Source organism: Numida meleagris, chromosome 4, assembly GCF_002078875.1.
Source record: "Numida meleagris isolate 19003 breed g44 Domestic line chromosome 4, NumMel1.0, whole genome shotgun sequence".
In the NCBI taxonomy this organism is placed as follows: Eukaryota; Metazoa; Chordata; class Aves; order Galliformes; family Numididae; genus Numida; species Numida meleagris.
In genome coordinates, this window is record NC_034412.1 from 71,719,851 (window position 1) to 71,740,878 (window position 21,028).

At 44.0% G+C, this 21,028-nt stretch overlaps 2 protein-coding genes across 4 annotated transcripts in view; one reads left to right on the top strand and one right to left on the bottom strand.

Annotated features, from left to right (window-relative positions):
- Nucleotides 1-19,257, top strand: part of LNX1 (ligand of numb-protein X 1) — a 33,209-nt gene extending 13,952 nt beyond the window's left edge. The window contains exons 7-11 of the mRNA XM_021395499.1: nt 4,275-4,409; nt 9,234-9,411; nt 10,738-10,936; nt 17,081-17,239; nt 17,879-19,257. Coding sequence (XP_021251174.1) covers nt 4,275-4,409; nt 9,234-9,411; nt 10,738-10,936; nt 17,081-17,239; nt 17,879-18,014 — 807 coding nt within the window. The 3' untranslated portion in view covers nt 18,015-19,257. The remainder of the gene's footprint in view (nt 1-4,274; nt 4,410-9,233; nt 9,412-10,737; nt 10,937-17,080; nt 17,240-17,878) is intronic.
- FIP1L1 (factor interacting with PAPOLA and CPSF1) overlaps nt 19,370-21,028 on the bottom strand; it is a 40,715-nt gene continuing 39,056 nt past the window's right edge. For all 3 annotated transcript variants that reach the window (XM_021394441.1, XM_021394439.1, XM_021394440.1), the window contains 2 exons: nt 20,437-20,574; nt 19,370-19,708 (listed from right to left, as the gene is read on the bottom strand). In XM_021394441.1, the coding sequence (XP_021250116.1) occupies nt 19,561-19,708; nt 20,437-20,574 (286 nt within the window). In that variant the 3' untranslated portion in view covers nt 19,370-19,560. The remainder of the gene's footprint in view (nt 19,709-20,436; nt 20,575-21,028) is intronic.

The following is a 21,028-nucleotide window of genomic DNA, read 5'->3' on the forward strand; positions in this document are numbered from 1 at the left end:
GAAGAAAAAAAAAGGATCTTGTTCTGTAGTTTTTATAAATCTCAATTTAGACTCTTATGGAGAACTAAAGGGGTGCCTCTCTGATGCACTTAACGGCCTTACAACAAAACTATCACTGTCTTTCTCAGCTACAGAATCAGTGAGCTTCTGCCTAATTTCCCCTCCAGAAACATTTTCACTGAGTTTATTCCTTTACAGCCTACCTTTTTAGAAAACATCAACATAAAAAGTGAAGCCAAAGATCTTTTGTTGCTTTTATTTCTTATTTATAGTAGTCATTGTACTTGTGCAACTTTACATTTCATTTAAAGTGATGCACAATGTTCTCATGTTGAAGAATTTCATGTACCTGAATAAGAAAATGTTGAATCAGGCTGGATGCTCCGCATTTCAGATGGGTATAATCAGGGTAACACAAGTCTGGCTGAAAGAATCTTTAAATGCAATGTATTTTGTGGCAAGTATTCCCCCTTTAACATAGGTTCACAGATGGCTGTGACCAACTTTCATTGAAAAGTTCATGGCATAGGTAAAGATAAAGCCATTAGCTTGTCTTCATGCTGAGAGCAGGGCCTCCCACTTATCCACAGACGAGCAGGCATATCCTGCCCAGGCAGCAAAACCGCATCCTTTTGCATAACACCAGTTGTTGAAATTCTGGTCCAGCATCTTTCTGGATTGCGTTATGTAGATCACTAACTGGGAGCAGAAGGCAGCAGTTGGGGGATGTTAAATTCTCCAAGGGGAACAAAGACGGGAATGAAAACCTTTCTAAAAATTGGTATTCTTGGAACAGTTCTTCATGGCTACAAAACAAGGCAACAGTGCTTCGTAAGCAAAAAACACATGTTGTCTAGAGATGAAATGGAAAAAATGACTTAATGAGACCATTCACACACAAGTGTTTGAAAACACTACCAAAGTTCTTATTGGCTTCCAATGAGTGGATGTTATTTATAATAATGCTTGAAATGCATACCAGTCTCTGGGAATTTAAACAACATGCCCATCAAAGCGGAGACTCAGGTTTCCAAACAGCCAGGATTGCGCTGATGTGAGCTCTATGAATCGCATTTGTCTAATACAAAATTCCTGGATCCTTTGTCTTTTTTGCCTTGTTTTTTCATCAATTATCATTTGCCTTTCCTGTTTCCATGCTATGCCAGAGAAAAACCATTATACTGAGGCCACAAATGTTTTGCATTTGCTTCTTACACGGCATGTTTTACCTCATCCTCCTATTTCTCGGCAGTACCCTGTCTGTTAAGATCTCAGAGCGCATCACTCTGCACATTAATGTCTTCAAATTAACAGTGCTACAAGCTTCTAATACATAGTTGGCTCCTTTACAAGCAGAATGAACATTCACTGATATGACAAAAAGTGATGGTGGTTTATTATGCCAAGCACAGCTGGGAGAACTTCAGGTTTCTGCAGAGTCTGATTGGTTTTGACTGCTAAATAACAAATAATTGAAAAAAATCTGATTCTTCAGGCCTGTAGCAATTATACGCCAGCATATGCAAAGCAGTTGTTAATCAGGAGATCAGGTGTCAGCCTGTTTAGAAGCTCAGTCACAAGAATTGAAATGAAGAAAACACGTATGTGCTAATGAGGAATGTGCACACATCGTAACACTTGGGATCTTGCTGCTCCGCATTTGCCACCTCATCTTTAGTCACAATCTTGTCTCAGATGTGGCACTTTTAAATCTAAATAACGTGATGTCCCACATCTGTTTCACGTGGGTGTGACATGAAAATGATCAAGGTGCCAGAAGAGTGAGCAGTTTGTGTGAGGACATCAGCCCTATCTGCTCAGTTAGGCCAGGCTGCACGGCTGCCTTGTTTCCAAGTGACTGCTGGAAAGCTGTCCCTGTGTCCCTGCCTCACTGCCTGCTTGGATGCAGCCGCCTTTGTGCAGAGGTATTTCTCTGCAGCCCCTCGCTGCAGGCAACCCCTTAGGTTGCTGTTGTTTTTGAACATCGCACCTCCAGCAGCACCAGGTGTCACAGCACAGGTAACTGGAGGTGTTTCAGGCTGCTTTCCCTATCCCGGGGAAATATCTGCCAAAAGCAGCAGCAGAATCAGCCTGGCACAGAAGCGACCATCAGAGATTTACAAGCCAAAGCTTTGCAGAGCATTCCCCGATCTGTGCTTGATTTGCTTTGGCCATAGCATACACTTTAATTCTAGTAGATTGTTTCCACTGTTACTTGTATTCAGGCTCAAAGCAAATCTTATTTCTTTAATTCTTGCTTCAGCGTGAAGAGCGGAGAAGGAGCCGGGAAAAACAAGCAGTAAAAGGGAAGGAGGGAGGGAGAGATCAAAACGAAGCAGCAATTAATATTCTGATCAGTAGAAACGGTAGTGGGTTTGTATGTGAAAGTATGTAAATACAAAAGCGAGTCGTCTTGTTTGGATAACTTTTTAAAACACTCTGGACTTCTGAGTAATTACTCAACTTGACTGACCTGGAGACAAATGTGACATTGCAATACTCTTGATGAACTTTTGTTAGTCGGTCCTCAGAGAATTAGTCACGTTTACAACCTTCCTCTAAATAACCAACTTTGAGACTAACCATGTGGCAGCAGATGAGCTTTAAACAGAAATTGTGTAAACTGAAGTTGTTTGTTTTAAGGAAAATTATTTTTGTGGGGTCATATGGCCTTAGGAGATTTAGTAGTGTATTGTTCAGCTACATTTTAAGCATCCTACAAACTGGAGACCATGGGTTCCTTTCTCCCAAGGTACAGCAGCCTACTTCTGGGTGCCAGGTGAGTACCCAAGAGTACTGGTAAAACTGTTTGGTAGTAATAAACCTAGTAAAAATACCTAGAAAGTTATTTTAACATATATAGGTGTGTACCAAATGATATATTATGAAGCTGTGGAGATTTTATTTGCTTGTTTGAAACCTAGCATTCCCCAAAGTGCAGGTAAGGTAGCAAAGAAATGTACTGAGATAGCACCTTCCTTACAAATAGCATGGGCTAGACATGCAAATTTCAGGCTTGCATTTGGCGGTTTGGTAGAGATAAGTTGTTTTAAATTGGTGATATTTTTCAAAAGCATTTTTACTTTTCAGTTATTACTATCAAATCCAGCCACAGGAAAGGCAAACTGAACTATAAAAATGAAAGTCTCAGGAGACTCCTCTAGCTTCTCTTAATTGTCCATGACAGCTTTGATTTCAGTAGTGCAACTGGATCTGGATTTGGTCTTCAGCTGCTTTTTCAGTGGCAGCTTTCCTTAGAGCTCCTCCCCAGAGCGCAGGAGATAGCAAGCACTGAAGGTGTGTCACCCCAGGAGCTCCAGAGATGCTTGATGGAGTTTCCAAATTAGATCCTTGATAATGACCCACTCACAAGCAGACATGAGTCTCTCTGAGGACTAGCTCTTAAGAGCTGCTCCTACATGCTACAACAGATCTCTAGTCTGGAGGGAGGACAGATTTTTTATTTTCTGGGTATGCTCCTGTAGCTTTTGGGCTATTTCTACACTTCCCTTCAGCTGGGTCAATAACAGAAAAGAATCACCTGTACACAAAATCAGTAAAGCCAATACCAGGTGTACATGGAGCACCTTAAAACAATGAGGCTCTGCAGGTTCCACAACTGTTGTGCAGAAGCATTCTGAGTTTATTTCAGGTTGCTTTTGTAGCTCCTGTTCCTAAAGTGAGAGTTTCAGCTGCTTTCCCAGCCCAAATGCTGTTACTCTATGCACTTGCTTGTGCCTTCTTATTCTCTTTTTCTGTGTTGTGGCATGCTAACGTTTTACCTCTCAAAATGGTGATGCATCCCTTTCTTCAAGCTGCCTTACATCTGCCGTGCTTGTTGCATACAGGTGAATTCTGTTGCATCGTTTATTCTCTACCCTCCCCACCCTAAGCTGGAGCTCCTCCTTACAGCACTAACTGTGAGATGTCTCTTCTGCAGCAGTTACATTGCTGGTCTGCCCTGGTGCATGCAGAGGGACACAAGAAGTGCTTAGTGATTCCATTACTATGGGTCAGATTGTTACTTGCAGCCAGATTTAGGGCAGACAGAAAGATTTTTTTTTTCCAGCATTAACACCAAATTTTCGAGTTTTAAGTAGTTGGCAGTAAACTTGTGTGACCTCAACTGATACTACTTCATGCCAATGCAACCGCTATAGAGGGAAATCCAAACCAAGCTTAAATGGGATCTATATTTGGTGACCCCTCCCCGTTCAGCTTGTTCTGGGTCATTGCAGCAGAGTGTTGGGATTCACCCTGTGCCTCCCCTGCAGGCCAGCGAGAGGCACGTCCACTTCGTGGTGTCTCGGCAGACCAGGCAGCAGCCCCCTGACATCTTGCAGGAGACGGGCTGGAGTTACAGCAGCAGCCCCCAGCCCTGTCCCGCTGAGAGGATCAACACCAGTAAGGTGAGGCCATGTCTGCTCTGCTGTCCTTGCGAAAGGGGGTCTTGCGGTGGCTGGCATCTGGGGGGGGTCTTGGAGTAGCCTTTCTGGATCCTGTCACTAGTAGTGGCATGCCTTATTCTTTGATTGAAACATGAAGCTGAGCTCCTCGTTATCTGTGCTCCAGGAAGTGTTTCTTCCTTCGCTTGGTTTGGAGTGAGAAGGGGTAGAGAAGACAAAGCGGGATGGTGGGGCAGCACCGTGATGGGCTCAGAGCTGGACCTGTGCAGGGGCCTGAGCCGCAGAGGGAAACATGCTCCAATGACAGTGAGAGGTTTATATGTTGTTTCTTCATCTGAAGCAATGTCTGCAGGAAACAGCTTTCATAGATGGATCTAAGAGATTCCTATAAGCTTCTTGGAAGTTACAGTACTTATTAACCTGTTGAATATTTCTTAAGCTACCAGTGCTCTGACCCAGCTCAAGAGTTGGGAGATCCTCGCTGGCCATGACAATTGTACCAATTTTCTGCTGGCTTTCAACACCAAATGTGCTGGTTTTGGAAGCTTGTGCTTGACTGTGCCACTGCTGTATGACCAGGGACTGTCATCTTTACAGCAGGAACACTGAGAGTGCCCTCCCCTGCAAGTACCTGGGTATCCAGGTCTTGTTTTTGGGCTGAGGAGGACAGGGACAAAGGAGTACGGTGTCTGTCTAGAAAATGGCAGCCTGTGTCAGAGGGGCTTAGGTGCTCCCTTCTATGTTTTAAGGACTCACCTGCATTCAGAAAAGTGACTCTGAATCATCTACAGTCATAATTTTAAGTAGGATTACTGCCACTCAAACCGTTGCATGGGGATGCTCCTGATGAGTGAAAGTGGCTTTTGTTTAAAACTGTGGGAAACTGCAGTAGATTAAACAAACTTCTACTGTATGCAAGAAATTCTTGCAGGAATCAATTTCTTTATTTCACTAAATTTAAATCACACTCCTGTTTAATTTACATCAATTACTCTGAGTGTCACCCCTATGCAAAGCCTCATGTGCTGGTCCTCTGCCCCCTGCAATTGGAGGGCATCAGGAAGGTGAACAGCAGGGCTGGTTAAATCCATCCTGCCTGATGGGCAGCCAGAAGTGCCCCTGAGGAGACCTTTGGACCGAACCAGCTGCCAGATTGGGTGCACAGCTGTCAGCCAGGAGACAAGCCTAGCTCGAGTTTCACAGGTGCTTAATGATACACAGTCTTTGCAGGTTTCCTTTTTTCCTTTTTTAAAACTACATTTATTCAGTGTTTGTAATGAGTAAAAAATATAGCAGTTTATCTTTACTGTCAGTTTCATTTTCTGCAAAGTCTCAGTCCCAGCTCTTGGTAAGGATCAACAGGAGTTAAATCATGGAGCAGTCGATGCCTGGTAGCTACTAGCCAGTAGCAGCAGTGCCCAACTAGTCATCCATCTGCAAAACATTACTTACTAATGAAGTAATGCTTTCCTTAGGGAGATATGTGTAGGACAGCAATTATCTCATGTTGCTGCTATATGATTTCTAGTGATGCTCGGAGCACCTGCTAGCTCTACCATGGAGATCTGATTAATTGGTACCACATGGGGCTACACTGCTTATTTTTCATACACTGCTCTAGATCCCCATTTTCTCTTCCTCTACCAAGAGGTATTGGGGAAAAAAAATGGTAAATTCAATGTTATTTGGGGGATCTATGATCTTGGCAGGTGAGTGTTGACCTTGCAGCTGTCTCTCCAATGCTAACGAATAATCTTTTGTTGAATAGGCCATAGCTTGGGGAGGATTTCCAGTTTACCACCAAGAGATGTGTGCTACACTAGAACATGAGTGGGCATGCTGCTGTGGGGTTTTGCCCAATGCCACTGCTGGGGCACTGTCCAGGGAAGATCAGAGCCGGGAAACAAAACTTTGAGCTGTTCCCACCTCTCTTCATCTCTGTGCTGGCAGTGGAGAGCCTATCTTCAGAGAAGATGCTCTGGCAATAGATCTGTAGATTAGTACAGCCAGTGGACACGATTATCTCCACACACTGCAGGCTTTTGGGATTATACAATCACTACTGGAGTGTTATTTGCCCTTTTTTAAGAGTACAAGCATGTCAGTTTGAATTTCTCCTGCTTTTTTGCTGAAGGTTCAACTGAGCGTCATTTGCAATTCAAGATCTTTAAACTCTAAGCTTTGGCAGGCTTAAAAGGTTATTTTTTTAAATAGACATTAGTGCAGGCATAATGCTTGCAGGCCTAGGGTGTGCACAGTGTCCAAGTGCAGTGTGTGCTCCTGCTCACACACAAGGCAGTGTAGTGCATATTGGCTGCAATTTACTGTCACGGGAGTTTGCTACGTGTGTGTGGTTTGGTGGATCTGCTACCCGCTGCCATCAGTGGGATTGATTTGTTATGCATTATTGATAGAGGGATTGCTAACTTAGCTGGATTTTGATGAATTTTAGCTGTTTATTTTTTCCCCTGACATTACCTTAGCAGGTGGTATTAGCAGGTTGGGCACGCTATCTGTGAGGGAAGTTGCTCTCATGTTCATAAACATTGGTTGCAAGCTGCTCACGAGCCTTGGCTGCATTTGGTGCCAAGATTGAGCTCCAGCTTCCAGCAGCCACCTGGTTCATACCAGGGCTGAGGCATCACTTTGGGACAAGCTGTTGCCCTCCCATCAACTTGTATCCATCTGGAAAGAGTGAGAAGACAGCTCTCTTTCAGGCCGGTGCCGATGGTGATCGTCCATCAGAACATGGAGCACAATGTGTAATGGCCACCTCCTTCTGCAGTGGCAGTGATGGGCCGTGTATGGTGTGCTGGGAGACTTGGGTCCTTGTAAGCTGCTTCCTGGTCTGCAGGGTGAGGGGATGTCCAGCCCGAACGGTTGTGGCTTCTGCCTGGATTCAGAAAAGAGAAGATGTCAGGAACACTTTCTTGTTCAGTGGAGGCTGCTGAGCAGGGCTGTAATGCAGAAATAGGCCAGATTTGATTTCTTTGAAGTCAGTGGGAGCTTTGCCATTAATTAAATAACACTTGTTTTAAATTGGAATGGTTCTCTTGCTCCTCTCTCACTAAGTGTCCGGTACTTAAAGCACTCCATTGCTTGAGCAGGGGATGTTCTGTGACCTTACAAGCAGGTTAGCCTTCAGGTAAAGTGCATCTTCCAGACACAGCTATGTACTTTGCCTGCAAGACATGCATCATGGCTTTGATGTTGTGATAATCTGCTGCAAATATTTATTTTACAGTAAACATACCCCCAAATATTTTTTAAAAAGGAGAAAATGAACTGTTATATTTTTCTTCTGACCCCTGAGGTCACTTCAAAATGACAGAGGAGGACAATTGTTTGGAAGAGAATGCATTGAAATGCAGTCACTGATAAACATTGCCTTTCAACTGGTTTACTCATTATCAGTGGTCCTTCCAGGAAAGCTCTATGCGTGTTTACTAAAAAAGGCTTTGCTTCACTTTCATCACCGCCTTTGTCTCAACCAAGCCACCCTAATTCCTCCCTATCTGCAGCCATGGAGAAGGACACGTGGAAGAGCAGCTTCAAAGGAAAACTGATCCTACGTGCTTGAGTATACAACTACCACTGCTTTTATGATTCTTCGCTGAAATGTAGCAGGACAATCTGTTTGCCAGCACTGCTTAGAAAGCACTGACTCCTCAAAAATAGAGCCCTGTCTGGCTTATCAGCTAGCATTTGTGGTGTCTGGGAGGTGGTGGACATGGCAAGAGTAACAGGATTGCCCCGAATGCTTAGCATTCAACAGTAATCATAACTGCATGTTTTGTTACAAAATTACAAATTTTGTTGTTGTGAAAATTAGTAGTGCCCTTCTACGACTCACTTCAGAAAGCGCCTGTTTCTTGATGGACAGCCATTCCTTCTCAAGGGGGGAAAAAGGGCCTCAGAAATGGTTAGGTTCAGTAGCAAGCCATAAACCCAATGACTGACACTGTGCCCGTGCCCTGCACACAGAGATGGTGTGTCCAAACAGCTGGCTCAGTTTGCTGTCAGTTGCAGTGACGAAGAGATCTTTTTCACCAAATTCTTTGCCTCTTTGTTCCTGAGGGTCTGCAGCTTCCCTAAAGATGAAGCCATTCCGGCACTGTGTATAAACAAGCACTCCAGGCTGTCCCTGCACCATAGGATTCCCACCCAGGCTGTTCCTTTTTCCTCCCTATTCCTATATAACGCTGTTGCTGCTGTCTCCCTTCCTCCACCTTGGTGATGGCTTGCCTGTTCCTCTTTCTGCTCTGCTGGCCCAGGAATTGAGGTGGGATGTCTTCGCGGGATATGAAATTGATTGGAGGAGATTAATGTGGCTTTAAATGAGATTTATAGATTATTTTTGCATATTATGAATGTGAGGTCACGCTTGTGAATGAGAAGGGAGCGGGGGTTACATGTGAAATACATTTAGCAGCTATTCTAGCTCCAAGAGAATTTCTGCAAGAGGGGCAGGGCTCGTCATAGCCTGATTGTTATGGAAGTGAGGAACACTGGTGGTCCTAGCTGACCTTAGCATCAAGAACTTTTCTTTCTTCTTCTTTTTTTACACTTCAAAGACCTGCTCCTCCTCGTTTCATGGCTAAAACCCTTCTGAGTCCAGTGGGAGCGGTGTCTGACTTTAAGGTGTGGGTTATTTTGGCTGTACCTCTGACTTCACAGAGCCTAAGGCCATGTGTGACAGGCAGCTGTCAAGTTCTTTGGTACTCCCTAAGTGTTTCCTGGTGAATACTTGCTTTGGCAGAAAATGCTTAAGCTGTCAGGGGGTCTCCATGCCCACCGTGTTTGTTGTTGCTGTTTTCCCCACCACAGAGCACTCTTCACACTGTCACCTGTCACGAGAAGGTGGTGGCTGTCCGGAAAGATCACACGGAATCGCTGGGAATGACGGTGGCAGGAGGAGCAACAAACCGAGAATGGGATTTACCTATCTACGTGATAAGTGTTGAACCGGGAGGAGTTATCAGCAGAGACAGCAGGATAAAAACAGGTAAAAAGACAGGGATCTTGACAGCCTGCTTTAATTCAAAGAGTTCCTTTGAAAAATAGGGATAGTGCAAGAGCATCACACCCTGACACTTTCTGCTGTCCCAGAGGCTTCTGTTGGGAGGTGGAAGATGAGAGGGTCTCAAGTCTGCCCCCAGGAAAGGAATAATTCACAGCAGAAACTATCTCTGTGAAGGGAAATGTAGGCATGTTGTGGTAGGAAACAGTCATTTTGTGCAGGAAAATGAGCCTGCACCACCATCTCCTAACTGCTGAAATCTTCATTACGCAACATTCATGATTGTTGTGGGGTTTTTTTAATGTACATTTTTGAGCTTGTTTGTGATATGATTTATGAGCTCTAACAGAGATAACAGAGCAGAATTCCCATCATATATGAAGCAATGTTAATGCCTTGTGGCTCAGTATCTTGCCTGGAAACGCTGGCTTTTTACCTCCATTTGGCTCTTGATGCAGCAGGAGACATTAATGGATTCTCCCCCTCCATGAGCACAAGCCATTGGAGCAAGATGAGGAGTATTTTTTCAGCCTTTTTTGCAGGAACTGGTAGAGGGCAGAGGAATGGTGAAAGATCCCACTGTTCTGGGAGTGCTGTCTGCTCAGCTTCACCTGGGTCGCACTGCCCAGAAGCTGTAGGGAAATTCTGACTACACAGAATGGATTGCCCTGCTCCTCACAGCAGAAGGACAGTCAGAACAGGGAGAGAATGGACCTTTTCAAGCCCTGGAGCCCACCCCAGCATGTGCAGGGATCTCCTTTTGCAGGAACTATAGCTTCTCCTCACAACATGAGTGACAACACAACAACAGGAGCAAACCAGCAGCTTTTCCCCTCTTCTCCTGCTGGGAAATAACTGCCTCTCAGTGGGATGCATTTTCCTAAATAAATAAATAAATAGATTCATCATGAGGCAGACAAACCCAGCATGGAAAATTCAGCCTGGTTAATTTGATAAAATTAGAAACAAATGAATACGTGATGTTACAACAGTACCATAAGCCTCCAAGGTTTTGAGCAGCCTTCGGATTGCTGCTTGCCTCCTAGGGGCAGACCACAGGAGACGTTCACTCAGCAATGCTGGGGCTGCCAGCAAGGGGGATGCAGATGGGGTGCAGCAAGAGCAGCCCAGACTTGGAGGGGGGTGTCCCTCTGCAAGGGCAACCACAGCACTTATGGGTAGTGGGTTAGGTGGTGCCATCAACAGTCTCATTAGACAGCAAGCTCTTGGCTCTGGATTTTGCTTGTTATCGGTGGGGCTGCAGCTTAGCAACATCTGTGGGGTCTTTTCAACCATCCCTTTTCATCACAGGTGACATCCTCTTGAATGTGAATGGGATCGACCTGACAGGAGTCAGCCGGAATGAGGCTGTGGCCCTGCTGAAAAACACCAACTCCTCAGTGGTGCTCAAGGCCCTGGAAATGAGGACATGTGATGGCCGGGAGCGCAGCGAGGCCACTGAGCACAGCGAGTGGTCGCCGTCCTGGGTGATGTGGCTGGGGCTGCCCCGGTGAGTCTGGCTGCGGCTGCCTCCCGCTGTAGGGGAGTGGGAGGAAAGATTTGTGTTCTCTGGCAGTTCTCTCTTTTGGCTTGATTCATTGCCCTGACATGTTAATTAAATCCAGGCTCCGTCACAGCCTTTCCTCTAAATACCTCCCTTTTGTAAGTAGGTATGTGTACATGGAAAAATAGACATGCTGATCCCCTCACAAGGGAGGGAAGTATCCTGAGTTGTTCCAGTCCTGAAAACGTATCTGGCACTTAGGGAGTGAGAGGAAGAACTTGTATGGAGGCCTTGGCTCGACCACCCTGCAGAAGGCAGAGCTGCCCCTCCTGCTGCTCCCAAGCTGCACAGCCTTCGTTCTCCCTCACCAAAGGCAGCTGGATTGTTTGGCTTTGCCCAGATGTTGCACAGTGCGTACAGTTGGCCAGCATCTCCAGATCACCTCTCTTCACCCCACCCCCGACTGGAAGAAGCACATTTGTCACACACAGGAAGCAGCTGTGTTGTCCTTTCAGTAAGGATAATGAAAGCCACGTCGCATGCCGTGAAGTTCTCTCCCAGTTGGTGCACGCAGCATATACCTGCAGCTTCAGAGACATTTTGTGAAGTACTAACTGAGGACGTGCTGTGAATCTGTGGATGAACAAAGCCAGCACCACACTTGTGGCGACTCCTCCTTCCCCGCCCTCAAAGAATGAAGAATTCAGCCTACTAGCTATTTCCACCCATACTCCTGAAGCTGGTGGTGGTTCAGAAAGTGTCTTTCTTTTGTGAGAAAAGACAGTCTGCAGCACAGGTGGGCCTTTGCCCAAATTCAGGACATGACCTCACCTTCTCATTTGCACAGAGATTTGCTGCTCTTCCTCCTCCTGCCTTGAGCTGTGTTGAGCTCCTTCACCTTGCAGCAAGCTCTGCTGTGATGGCCAAGTGTGCCTTGCGTGGGTGTGCTCTGTGACCCTGTGTGAAGTAACACCTTTGTCTAAAGCAGGATGGCTGTGTGCCTGTCACCTGAGGATGGGAGGTTCCTCCTGCAGTGGAGAGGACTGCACTCTCCTTCCTGTGAAGGAAAAGCAATAACAAGAAAAAGCAGAAAACCAGTGGCCTATCACTGGCTCCCCTAGGAATGGTGAACTCCTCTCTCCCAGTCTTACTGCTGACAGGCAGAAATAGTGAGGTTCTCATTTCTGCTCGCTTCTTCTGCGTTCCTGAGTGTGACCACTGCATTTTACAGGTGATAACATGCAGCACTGGAGCATGAGTAATGTTCCCTGTAGAGAGGAGGCAAGCAGAGCAGCCCTTGTGGTGCTGAGTCCTGCCTTCAAGTCCATAGCTAAATGGGCGCAAGAAATGCACCCTGCCTGCATCTGGTGTCAGCTCACCTTTTCTGTGTTGCATAGACAGCCTGAGCTGCCTGCTTTTCCTCTCCTTCCCACAGCTGCCCAAAGTTCCCACGTCCTCAGTGAGGTGATCGAGGTGAAGGACAGAGCTCCACAGTGCTGCAGTCTCACACCCGGTATTCCCATCCGTCAGTACTGCTTTGAAGTGTCTGAGGAAAAGGGAGGTATTTTTTTCTCCATGTAAAAGCAATATCTAAGCTCCCTCTATCCCTCCTTCCAAAGGCTGCATGTGTGAAGCCTCTCCCACCCGTTTAGTCTGAAGGAAAATCAGTCCCAATGTCAGCAAGCTTACAGACAGGAAGCTCATTGTGCTCGCATCCCAGCTGCAACAGCAAGCACAGTGCGGCCCTTCTCTGCCAACCCAAGGCAGGGCATTAGTATGCTGGGCCAGCATGCTGGTCCCACCACCAGGCTGAGACAGGGGCCAGGGCTGAGCAGGAGTGATGGTAACAAAGGTGCACTTCATCCTCGGAAGGAGTTGGTTGGTGCATGGGGGATACGAGTATCAGATCTGGATTTGCTCATTAGGTACAGTCGGACTCTTTGCTTTCCCTTACAACGTATTCTCATATAGATGTATCATAAGAAGCTTGTTTCCCTCCAGTCTGAGCATTCAGTCTTTCCCTACCTGTCCTTCAGCGTGCTTTTGGCAAGGATCACAGCCCGATAGATCTCGAGGTATTTCCAGAAGTCTCATGAATTTCCACGCTGCTACAGAAAATTATTCTCTGTCCACATACACTTCAGACAGGCCTGTCTGGGAAAGGTGCCTGGTGTGCAACCATGGAGCAAGGAGGGTGAAGTAAAATAATACCATTTACCAGAGGGACTGCTCCAAGGTGCCTGCATCTAAGAACAACTGGAACAGCTGGTGGAAAGGTAGCAGCGTCAAAATCATCACTATAAGGGATCATGTAAGGTACTCGGGAAGATGGGCAGTGCACACCTGTGTAAGAAAAAACTTCTGGATCAAGGCAGTAGCAGCAGAATCAGACAGCTTATCTCTCCTCACTGAAGCTCACGGCCTTAGAAAAGCTGTCCTGCACAATTCAACGTTTGCGGAACTCACTTGAATTTTGGCAATCTTAATATTGGCCTCAATCACTTTTCTATCATTTGCTAGTACGTAAACAACTTCTCTATTCTTTCTGTAGCACGGTCCAGTATGGGGTGGTTATAAAATAGACACACATGTGAGTCTGACATCTGTCAAAACTTGGACTGCACGGGCGCAGGGGCTGCGGGCTGTAGGAAACAGTGATGCAGACACGTAAGCGTTCCAGCCTGCAGACTTATTTCAGGGTAGCTAATTTAATTTTTTGTTGTTGAGGAAGACGAGTCACGTTTATTGTTGGAGGGAAATGTTGTTTAGAATGCACAGAGCAAATAATGCGCAGCAGCTGGTGAAAAACATTTCCCCGGCCCTGTGACATTTCTCCTGCTCCAGCTAGTGTTCCCGCTCTCCTTTCTTTTCTCTCCCTATGTTTCCTTCCCCCAGCTAGCACTTAAAAATGCTTTATAGATCATCTTGTCATAACATTTACAAGCATTAGTACTTCACAGGAGTGCTTTTGTTCTTCTGCAAAGTGAGACGAGAAAGACAGGAGTGGGCCACAGTCACTCTGCAAACCAGGGGTAGTACTGGGCCTAAAACTTGGAGCTGGGAGGGAAGCTCTCCCCAGTTAACTCTCCCTCCAGGCCCCAATGGGTGCAGTTCTCACACATCGCTCCTCTGAGGTGCCAGGTGCCCCCCTGTTGCAGGGCAGGGGGAAGTGCCATGTTTTTCCAACCTTATTGCTGCCGTCCTTCTGCTGCCAGGTTGGCTTTGACTCCAAAATCACGGTGCTACCTACGCTTTGTAACAGGAGGGAGCAGTACATTCCTGTTGAAAACGGGCAATTTTTAACTCCTTGTGCAGCAGTAACTGATGCTTGAATGTGGCATTTCTTATGATAATAGGACTGTGTATAGGCTGCTCATCCTCGAGGTTCGAATCTAAGGCAGATCCTCGTCCTCAGCTTTTTGAACACTGGTGTGCTTACAGATAGCAGCAAAAGACTACAAGCAGACAGAGGGTGGTTCACTTTGGACCACTTGCAGTTTAGTGGGTTACGGCAGCTTAACTGGGTCAGATCACACGGACTGGGGGTCATTGCCGCAGAAAAATAATCTACTCAGGCACACTAAGCATCTTCAACTGACGCAAGTACTGTTTCATTTTCTCTCTGTCGCACTTCTTAGCTTGTCTTAATTACTACACAGCTGGAAGGAGCCAAATGAAATACCCCCCTTCAGGCTGCTTTTTGCTCAGGATGCTGCAGGAACAGCCTTGGATGTAGCTTGGCATCCCTTGCGTCGAGCTTCTGGCATCACTTTCGTGCTCCCAGCAGCACTGATGAATAGCTGACGTGTGCCACGCTGCTGTGTTTGTGCCCTGTAGCCTATAGGATGGAGAAGCTGAACCTCCAGTTTGAAGAGACGGGTTACAGGCTGTCCCTTTGGTCAGCAGTAGGTGGCATGGGGCATTGGGGCAGGACACAGGAGTTCACCCCCAGAACAAAACATCTGGGCTGAGGACAGGTGGTTTCAGAACTGGTATCAGGTAAGCGGGAGTGATTTTTCTGGTCTGGTTTCAGCAGGTCACTGCAGATCTTCAAAGTAGGAACACCACCAGATGATCAGGAACAGTGGTGCCCTGGCAATTAATTCCAAGGTTAGTCAAAATACTGGAGCTAGATGTACCTCATTCATCCTAAAGGAAATGAAAATTCTGTGCTCTGTAATATCAGAACATCAGTTTCTTCCAACTCAGGAGCTGGTGCAAGGACAGTAAGCAACTGAAAGTCTGCCACTGCCGTAAAATACTTTTTGGCTTGGTAATTAGGTACAGCAGGCTATCTCTATTTTATTTAAATCTAGCGTAGATATTGATAGTGTGTATTTGTGCCTTCCAGACTGATGGAAACTGTGTAGCTGTTGTTTTTACAGAATGCTGTACCAAATACATGTGAACCTTGTCTTCACTGCATCCTCTTCTCATGTCTTTACCTGCTTGACAGCTTTTTCTATAGCATCAGGATTTAACCTTTCAGTTTCCTTGGGTAAAGAGCATCGTGCTGGGCAGAAGGGCCCCCTGTCCCCCAAACCAGCATGGAGTAATAGCACTACCAGCTGGGCCCTGGCACTGCTTGGTCATGACCTTGATAAATACCATCAAACATAGAGGTCCTGAGTGATTTTGCACATTTAAGTCCACAGATGGTAAAGCACTAATGCCTGGCTGCTGAGGAAAGAAACACATGTCACCTGTTTCTTACATTAGCAGCCAGTGAATGCCTGCACAAACATTATATACCTACCATCCTGGCAGCAGGTGAATATTTGTAGGCCCTGGGGGACTAATTGATTATTACTATAAAATCCTGCTGAGAAACACAGCGAAAGCACTATTTGGCAAAATTTAAAAAGGCTAGACATAGTGGTCTCTGAGATAAGGTTATTAATCCTTCTATGGAAGAAGGGTCAGCTGTTTCTTAGAAACCTAAAGCGTTTCTGAACCGAGCTTGTTGCAGTTGCTTGCTGTAGGCCAGCCTGTCAGTTTGGATTTGGAATAGCAGAAGGATTTTCAGCCTTCTCAGTCATTCCTGGGCAAACTGATAATGATGAGTGGATTAAGAACTAAGGACAGAAGACTCTGTTGTTCTGTAACTAATTATTTTTTTTCTAATTGGTTAAAATGAAAAAGAAGAACTAAACAGACATTCTAAGTAATGTAGTTATGAGCCATATGCGAAGTGTAAGAGTCTAATCCTCACACTACTCTTACTTTCCCCTATTCATTGTTTCAGCTAAACTTTGAATAAGCATAACCTGGTTGATCCCCTGTTCCTGGAGACTTTCAAGGCCAGCCTGAATAAGGCCCTGGGCAACCTGATCTGGCTGTGGCGTCCATGTTCATTGCAGGAGAGTTGGACGAGACAGCCCTCGGAGGTCCCTTCCAACTCTAAGGATTCTACGATTCTATGAACCTACAGTATCATAAAATAGATTTAAAAGACAAGAGGCATGAGTGGCAGACTGCAGCTCACTTACAAAGAAAAAAAATACGGATAGTAGTTATAGTGCGGACAAGCTGTGTTTCCAACAGCAGACTCAGAACTCCAGTGCACTGACTGAAATGAATGGGATCTGCTCATCCTCTGTGCTCCAAGTCACCATGTTGCTTGGCAAGAACAGCTCAGGATTCCTTCTTCCCAGTATTCTTCTTCGTGTGATCTCTGCCACTGCTGTAATTCTGGCTCAATGCATCAGACTTGGATTTTTTTTTTTTTTTTAGCTCTCTATGCCTGGCTACTTTTGACACAATTAATCACACACAGAAGATAAAAGCAGTCACTGGATTGTATGAGGCAAATGAAATACAGTTTCTGGAATTACAGCTTACAAATATTAAATCCAGTCTGAAGAGTGTTTTCATCACTTTCAATCGTAACTAGAACATTTCCATTAAATCTCACCATGTGAAGCAAGTGATTTATTGTTTTAAATTCAAGACTAGCTAGTTATTTCACTTCAAGGGTAACTGGTGGTGGAAAGCAGCACTAAAGTAAAGAAGGAAATGGCAAATGTTTACTGCAGGGGAACTTTGCTGTTATTTCACATCTTCAGAACACTCTACGAGCATGAGAAGAGGCAGATGCCTCATTAATCCAAAGTTAGGCATAAGACATTTAATCAGACTGGTTTGTTTCAGGTATTTGTACAGCTGCAAAGAAATCGTATTACGAAGAAATACAGCCGGGAGCCTTGGCTTCAGCATTGTAGGAGGCTACGAAGAACACACTGGGAACAAACCTTTCTTTATCAAATCCATTGTCGGGGGAACACCAGCATACAACGATGGAAGAATTAGGTAATGGTCAGTGCTACTTCTCACTAGGCAGGCTTTCATCTAGATTTTTTTATTTTTTAAACAAGCTTTGCTTGAACAGTGTAAATGGGGGGAAAAAAGGAATCCCCTGACAGGTAGGAAGATAAGCATACTTTGTGTTAATGAATTAAAAATTTCTAGTGAGCTCCATGGAGTACAGAATTAAGCTCTGGAAACAGGACACGTGTCCTGAATGTTAACAGATTTACTTCCATGGCAGAGTATTTGTGGATGTCTTTCTTAGCAATCACTAGTATAAGTAAGTAAGTAAAAAGCTACATCAGTTTGATTTCCAGGGCAGTAAAAATAATGCCAGTAGAGAAGCTTACCTACGCTCCCAGCTCATATAAAAGCCAAACCAAATGACAGAACCATCCAACCACAATACTACACAGTATTTAAAAGGGGATTATAAAAGGAAGGGGAACCAAATTTTCACTTGAATAGACAGTGATAGAACCCTGCTCTGTGCTGCTCTTTTCCCTTATTCATGAACAGCAGTGAGCCCAAGAAGGAATAGTGACACTTCTCCCACCCAATGTACGGACATACTTTGACGTTTGCCAAGGAGAAGTGCCCTTGTTTAATATTCTCATATTTCGCTTTTTTATTTTTTCTCAGATGTGGTGACATCCTCCTTGCTGTCAATGGCAGAAACACATCAGGAATGATGCATGCCTGTTTGGCAAGGATGCTCAAAGAACTGAAAGGAAAAATTACTCTCACGATTGTCTCCTGGCCTGGCACTTTTTTATAAAAAAGTCTCCATGGAGCTTACAAGAAGTAATGTAACACAGAAGAAAGGCAAACAAAAACAAGAAGAAACACTACAGATGTTGGCCATCTTTGCTTTTGGGGAGGTCAAATACGTGTTTATAAAGAAACAGTTTGTGAAATTTCAACCTGCATGTCAAGAAAAGTCAAGTTTAGACAAAGCAAGGACACCCGTCAAAGAATCACTTTAGTGATTTAAGCTACAGACTTAAGTCATTCCTTCCCCATGTTCTCAAGCTTTTTTGTTTATATATATATATATATATATATATTTAATGCATTATTATTATAATGAAATGTAGGGAGCAGCACCTCCTGCTTACCCACTTTATTTTGATTTATGAAAAGAAATCCTTGAATAATCTACAGAAAAAAATCCTTGCAATTTTTCTAATTGCAAAAATCAGGTGAAGGTTTTTATCCAACACATGACTAGCACTTTGGTTATATGTACCTTTTCGGGTCAGCACAAAGCTGATATTTTCAAGACTTTCAAGTACTGTTTGTTAGTCTGTAAAACTGTGAATTAAATTTCTAAAATTATTAAAAATAACTGTAACTGTGTACTTGTATAGATGTTATTCTCATCCAAAAGAAAATGAACTGGTACCCTGATGACAAAATGTCATTTCTGCCATGCTGCCACACCAATCTCACATGACTCTGTGCTAGAAGGAAATCTGAAAGTGACACTGGACTTAGTTTTTTCTTAAAATAGTTCTTTGTCTTTCTCTGCAAGATACCCATTTTTCAAAGTCTTATTTTTTTTTTCTCCTAGAAGCCAGCAATGCAGAGAGGCTGTTTGTTCATCTTTATCATGTTAGGCACAGCTGTCCCCTAGAACAGAGACTAAAATGAACTTTCTCTTAAGCCCCTGAAAAGCAACAGGGATGATTATTTAATTTTAGTTTAATTCTTCCTTATGCGCCCACGCAAACCAGACGTAATTACCAAGTGTATGATCACCACACTCACTCAGTGTTCCATCAGCCTGAGAACAGTCAGCACCTTCCCCTTCCTCTATTGTTTTCATTACGCTTCAGTATAATGTTCTTGAAGAGTCTGCAATTTCTTCCTGTCCCTGCAGTAAAGGATGATCTTTTCAAATATGACCTCCAAAAGCTATAATGAACTCACCCTGTTCCAGATGTTGGTGTATAATAAAGTGAGTGCACACTGCTTCTAAAGCCAGGAGAATGACCTTCCCCACCGGCTTACAAAAAAAGGAGACAATTTAATACAAAGAGTTTAATCCCTGCATATGTTGAAAGAGCATCAGCCTCTAGCTGTAAGATGTTTTCTCAGTGTTTCTTAAAAATGAAAGTCACTCCAGGAATCTTAACATGAAAAATTTATTCTTTTGTTTTCCAAAAAAACCCAACAAAACAAAAAAACCAAGTAACTTTCAATTTTGTACTAACAGAACAAGATTAAGAACAAATTATTTTAATAACCAGAAAAATAATAAGATTTATAGTAATCTATTTCTGGCACTAATATATATGCAAATAGGCAAAAATCACACAAGCCTATTCCACGGGGGCAGCTTCAGTGTTTTCCTGCTCAGGAGCAGGTTCACTGCTGGCTTCTTTTCCTTCTTTGCTTCGCTTGGATTTTTTGTGTTTGTGCCTTCTGTGGCTGTCCCCTTCTTCACTGTCGTGGCGGCGTCTGCTGTTACTAAATAAAAAAAGAGAAAATATACCTCAAGCAGTTGCATGACCCTTCAGGTCCCACTTAGAGTACCAAAAACTACAGCCTTTGCATTCATACTTGACAACGGGCACCTGCTCCTGTTCTGTCCCATAGAGTAGTTGGATATCAAAATCAGTCTGAATTGTTCATATAGCGGTATGTACATTCACACATCCTCTATTTTTTTACTGGGATATTTGAGTATTTTTTAGATTAGCAACCCATATTCTAATAGAAATACTTTTAGTAATGTCACGTCTCTATCAGTAGCCTTAAAAGTTTAACATCCTTATTCATCTCCTTCCCCGGAGTTTCTAATTCAAAAAGGATCAAGATGAACAATTCCTACAGAGTGAAAGTAAGAGTTATTTTACTTACTTTTTAAGAATCACTAAGTTCATGTGTTAACGCTGATGAATGTCAGCTTCACTCTACCTCTTTCTCACCCACTGTTTTAGATCTTTTTCCCCCAAATGCATAATTCTTTTCGCAAGCTAAGACAGTCACATTCATCAATCAATATGAAGTCACTCAGCGCCAACACTGTTCTTTGTCCACATTTTATACAGCACCCTTGTTCCAAGTAGTACATCTAAGTGTTTACAGTCTTTCCGCAGAACTCCATTTTGTTTAGGGTTCTTTTAAAAAATTATTTTTTTAAGCTGGTTAAGTAAGTCTTTAGTATCCTATTAAAAAAAAAAAAAAATCAAAACCTTCGAGATGACTTGTGTCTCGTATCTTCTTTCTCTCTGTGTCTCCTCTCTCTATGCCGGTCATCTTTCTCTCTGCTTGTTCTATGACGGTCGTAGCCTCTTTCTGCATAGTCTCTGTATCTGTATCGTTCTTCATCACTGATTAAAAGAAGATCTTTTCAGAACAGTAACACTAAGCAGTATGTATACATACGTAAGAAATTTTTACACGCTTTTGAGAAAAATGACAAAAAAAATCTTCATGTTGCTTCTGTGTTTCTAAACTAAACTCACAACCTATGTAAAAGGGATATTAAAGCTCTTCACCTTACACTCTGGACTTACGGAATCCTACAGAAAGATACAACATAACCAGGCATTCTGAGGTTGCAACAATTTTGATACTATTAAGCTGACAAAAGCCAAGTGTTTCACGCTTTTCTTCATGTTTCTTTGCTAACATTTATCATAAAAAAAGTCCCTTCCAGAGGCCTTGACAGCAGCAGATCAGACAAATCATGCAAGGAGAACAGCTCACCTCGAGAGATTTGTCATGCACTGCAGCAGTGAGAATTTAAGTCAAAACAATTTTATCTGCTATAACTTGGATCTA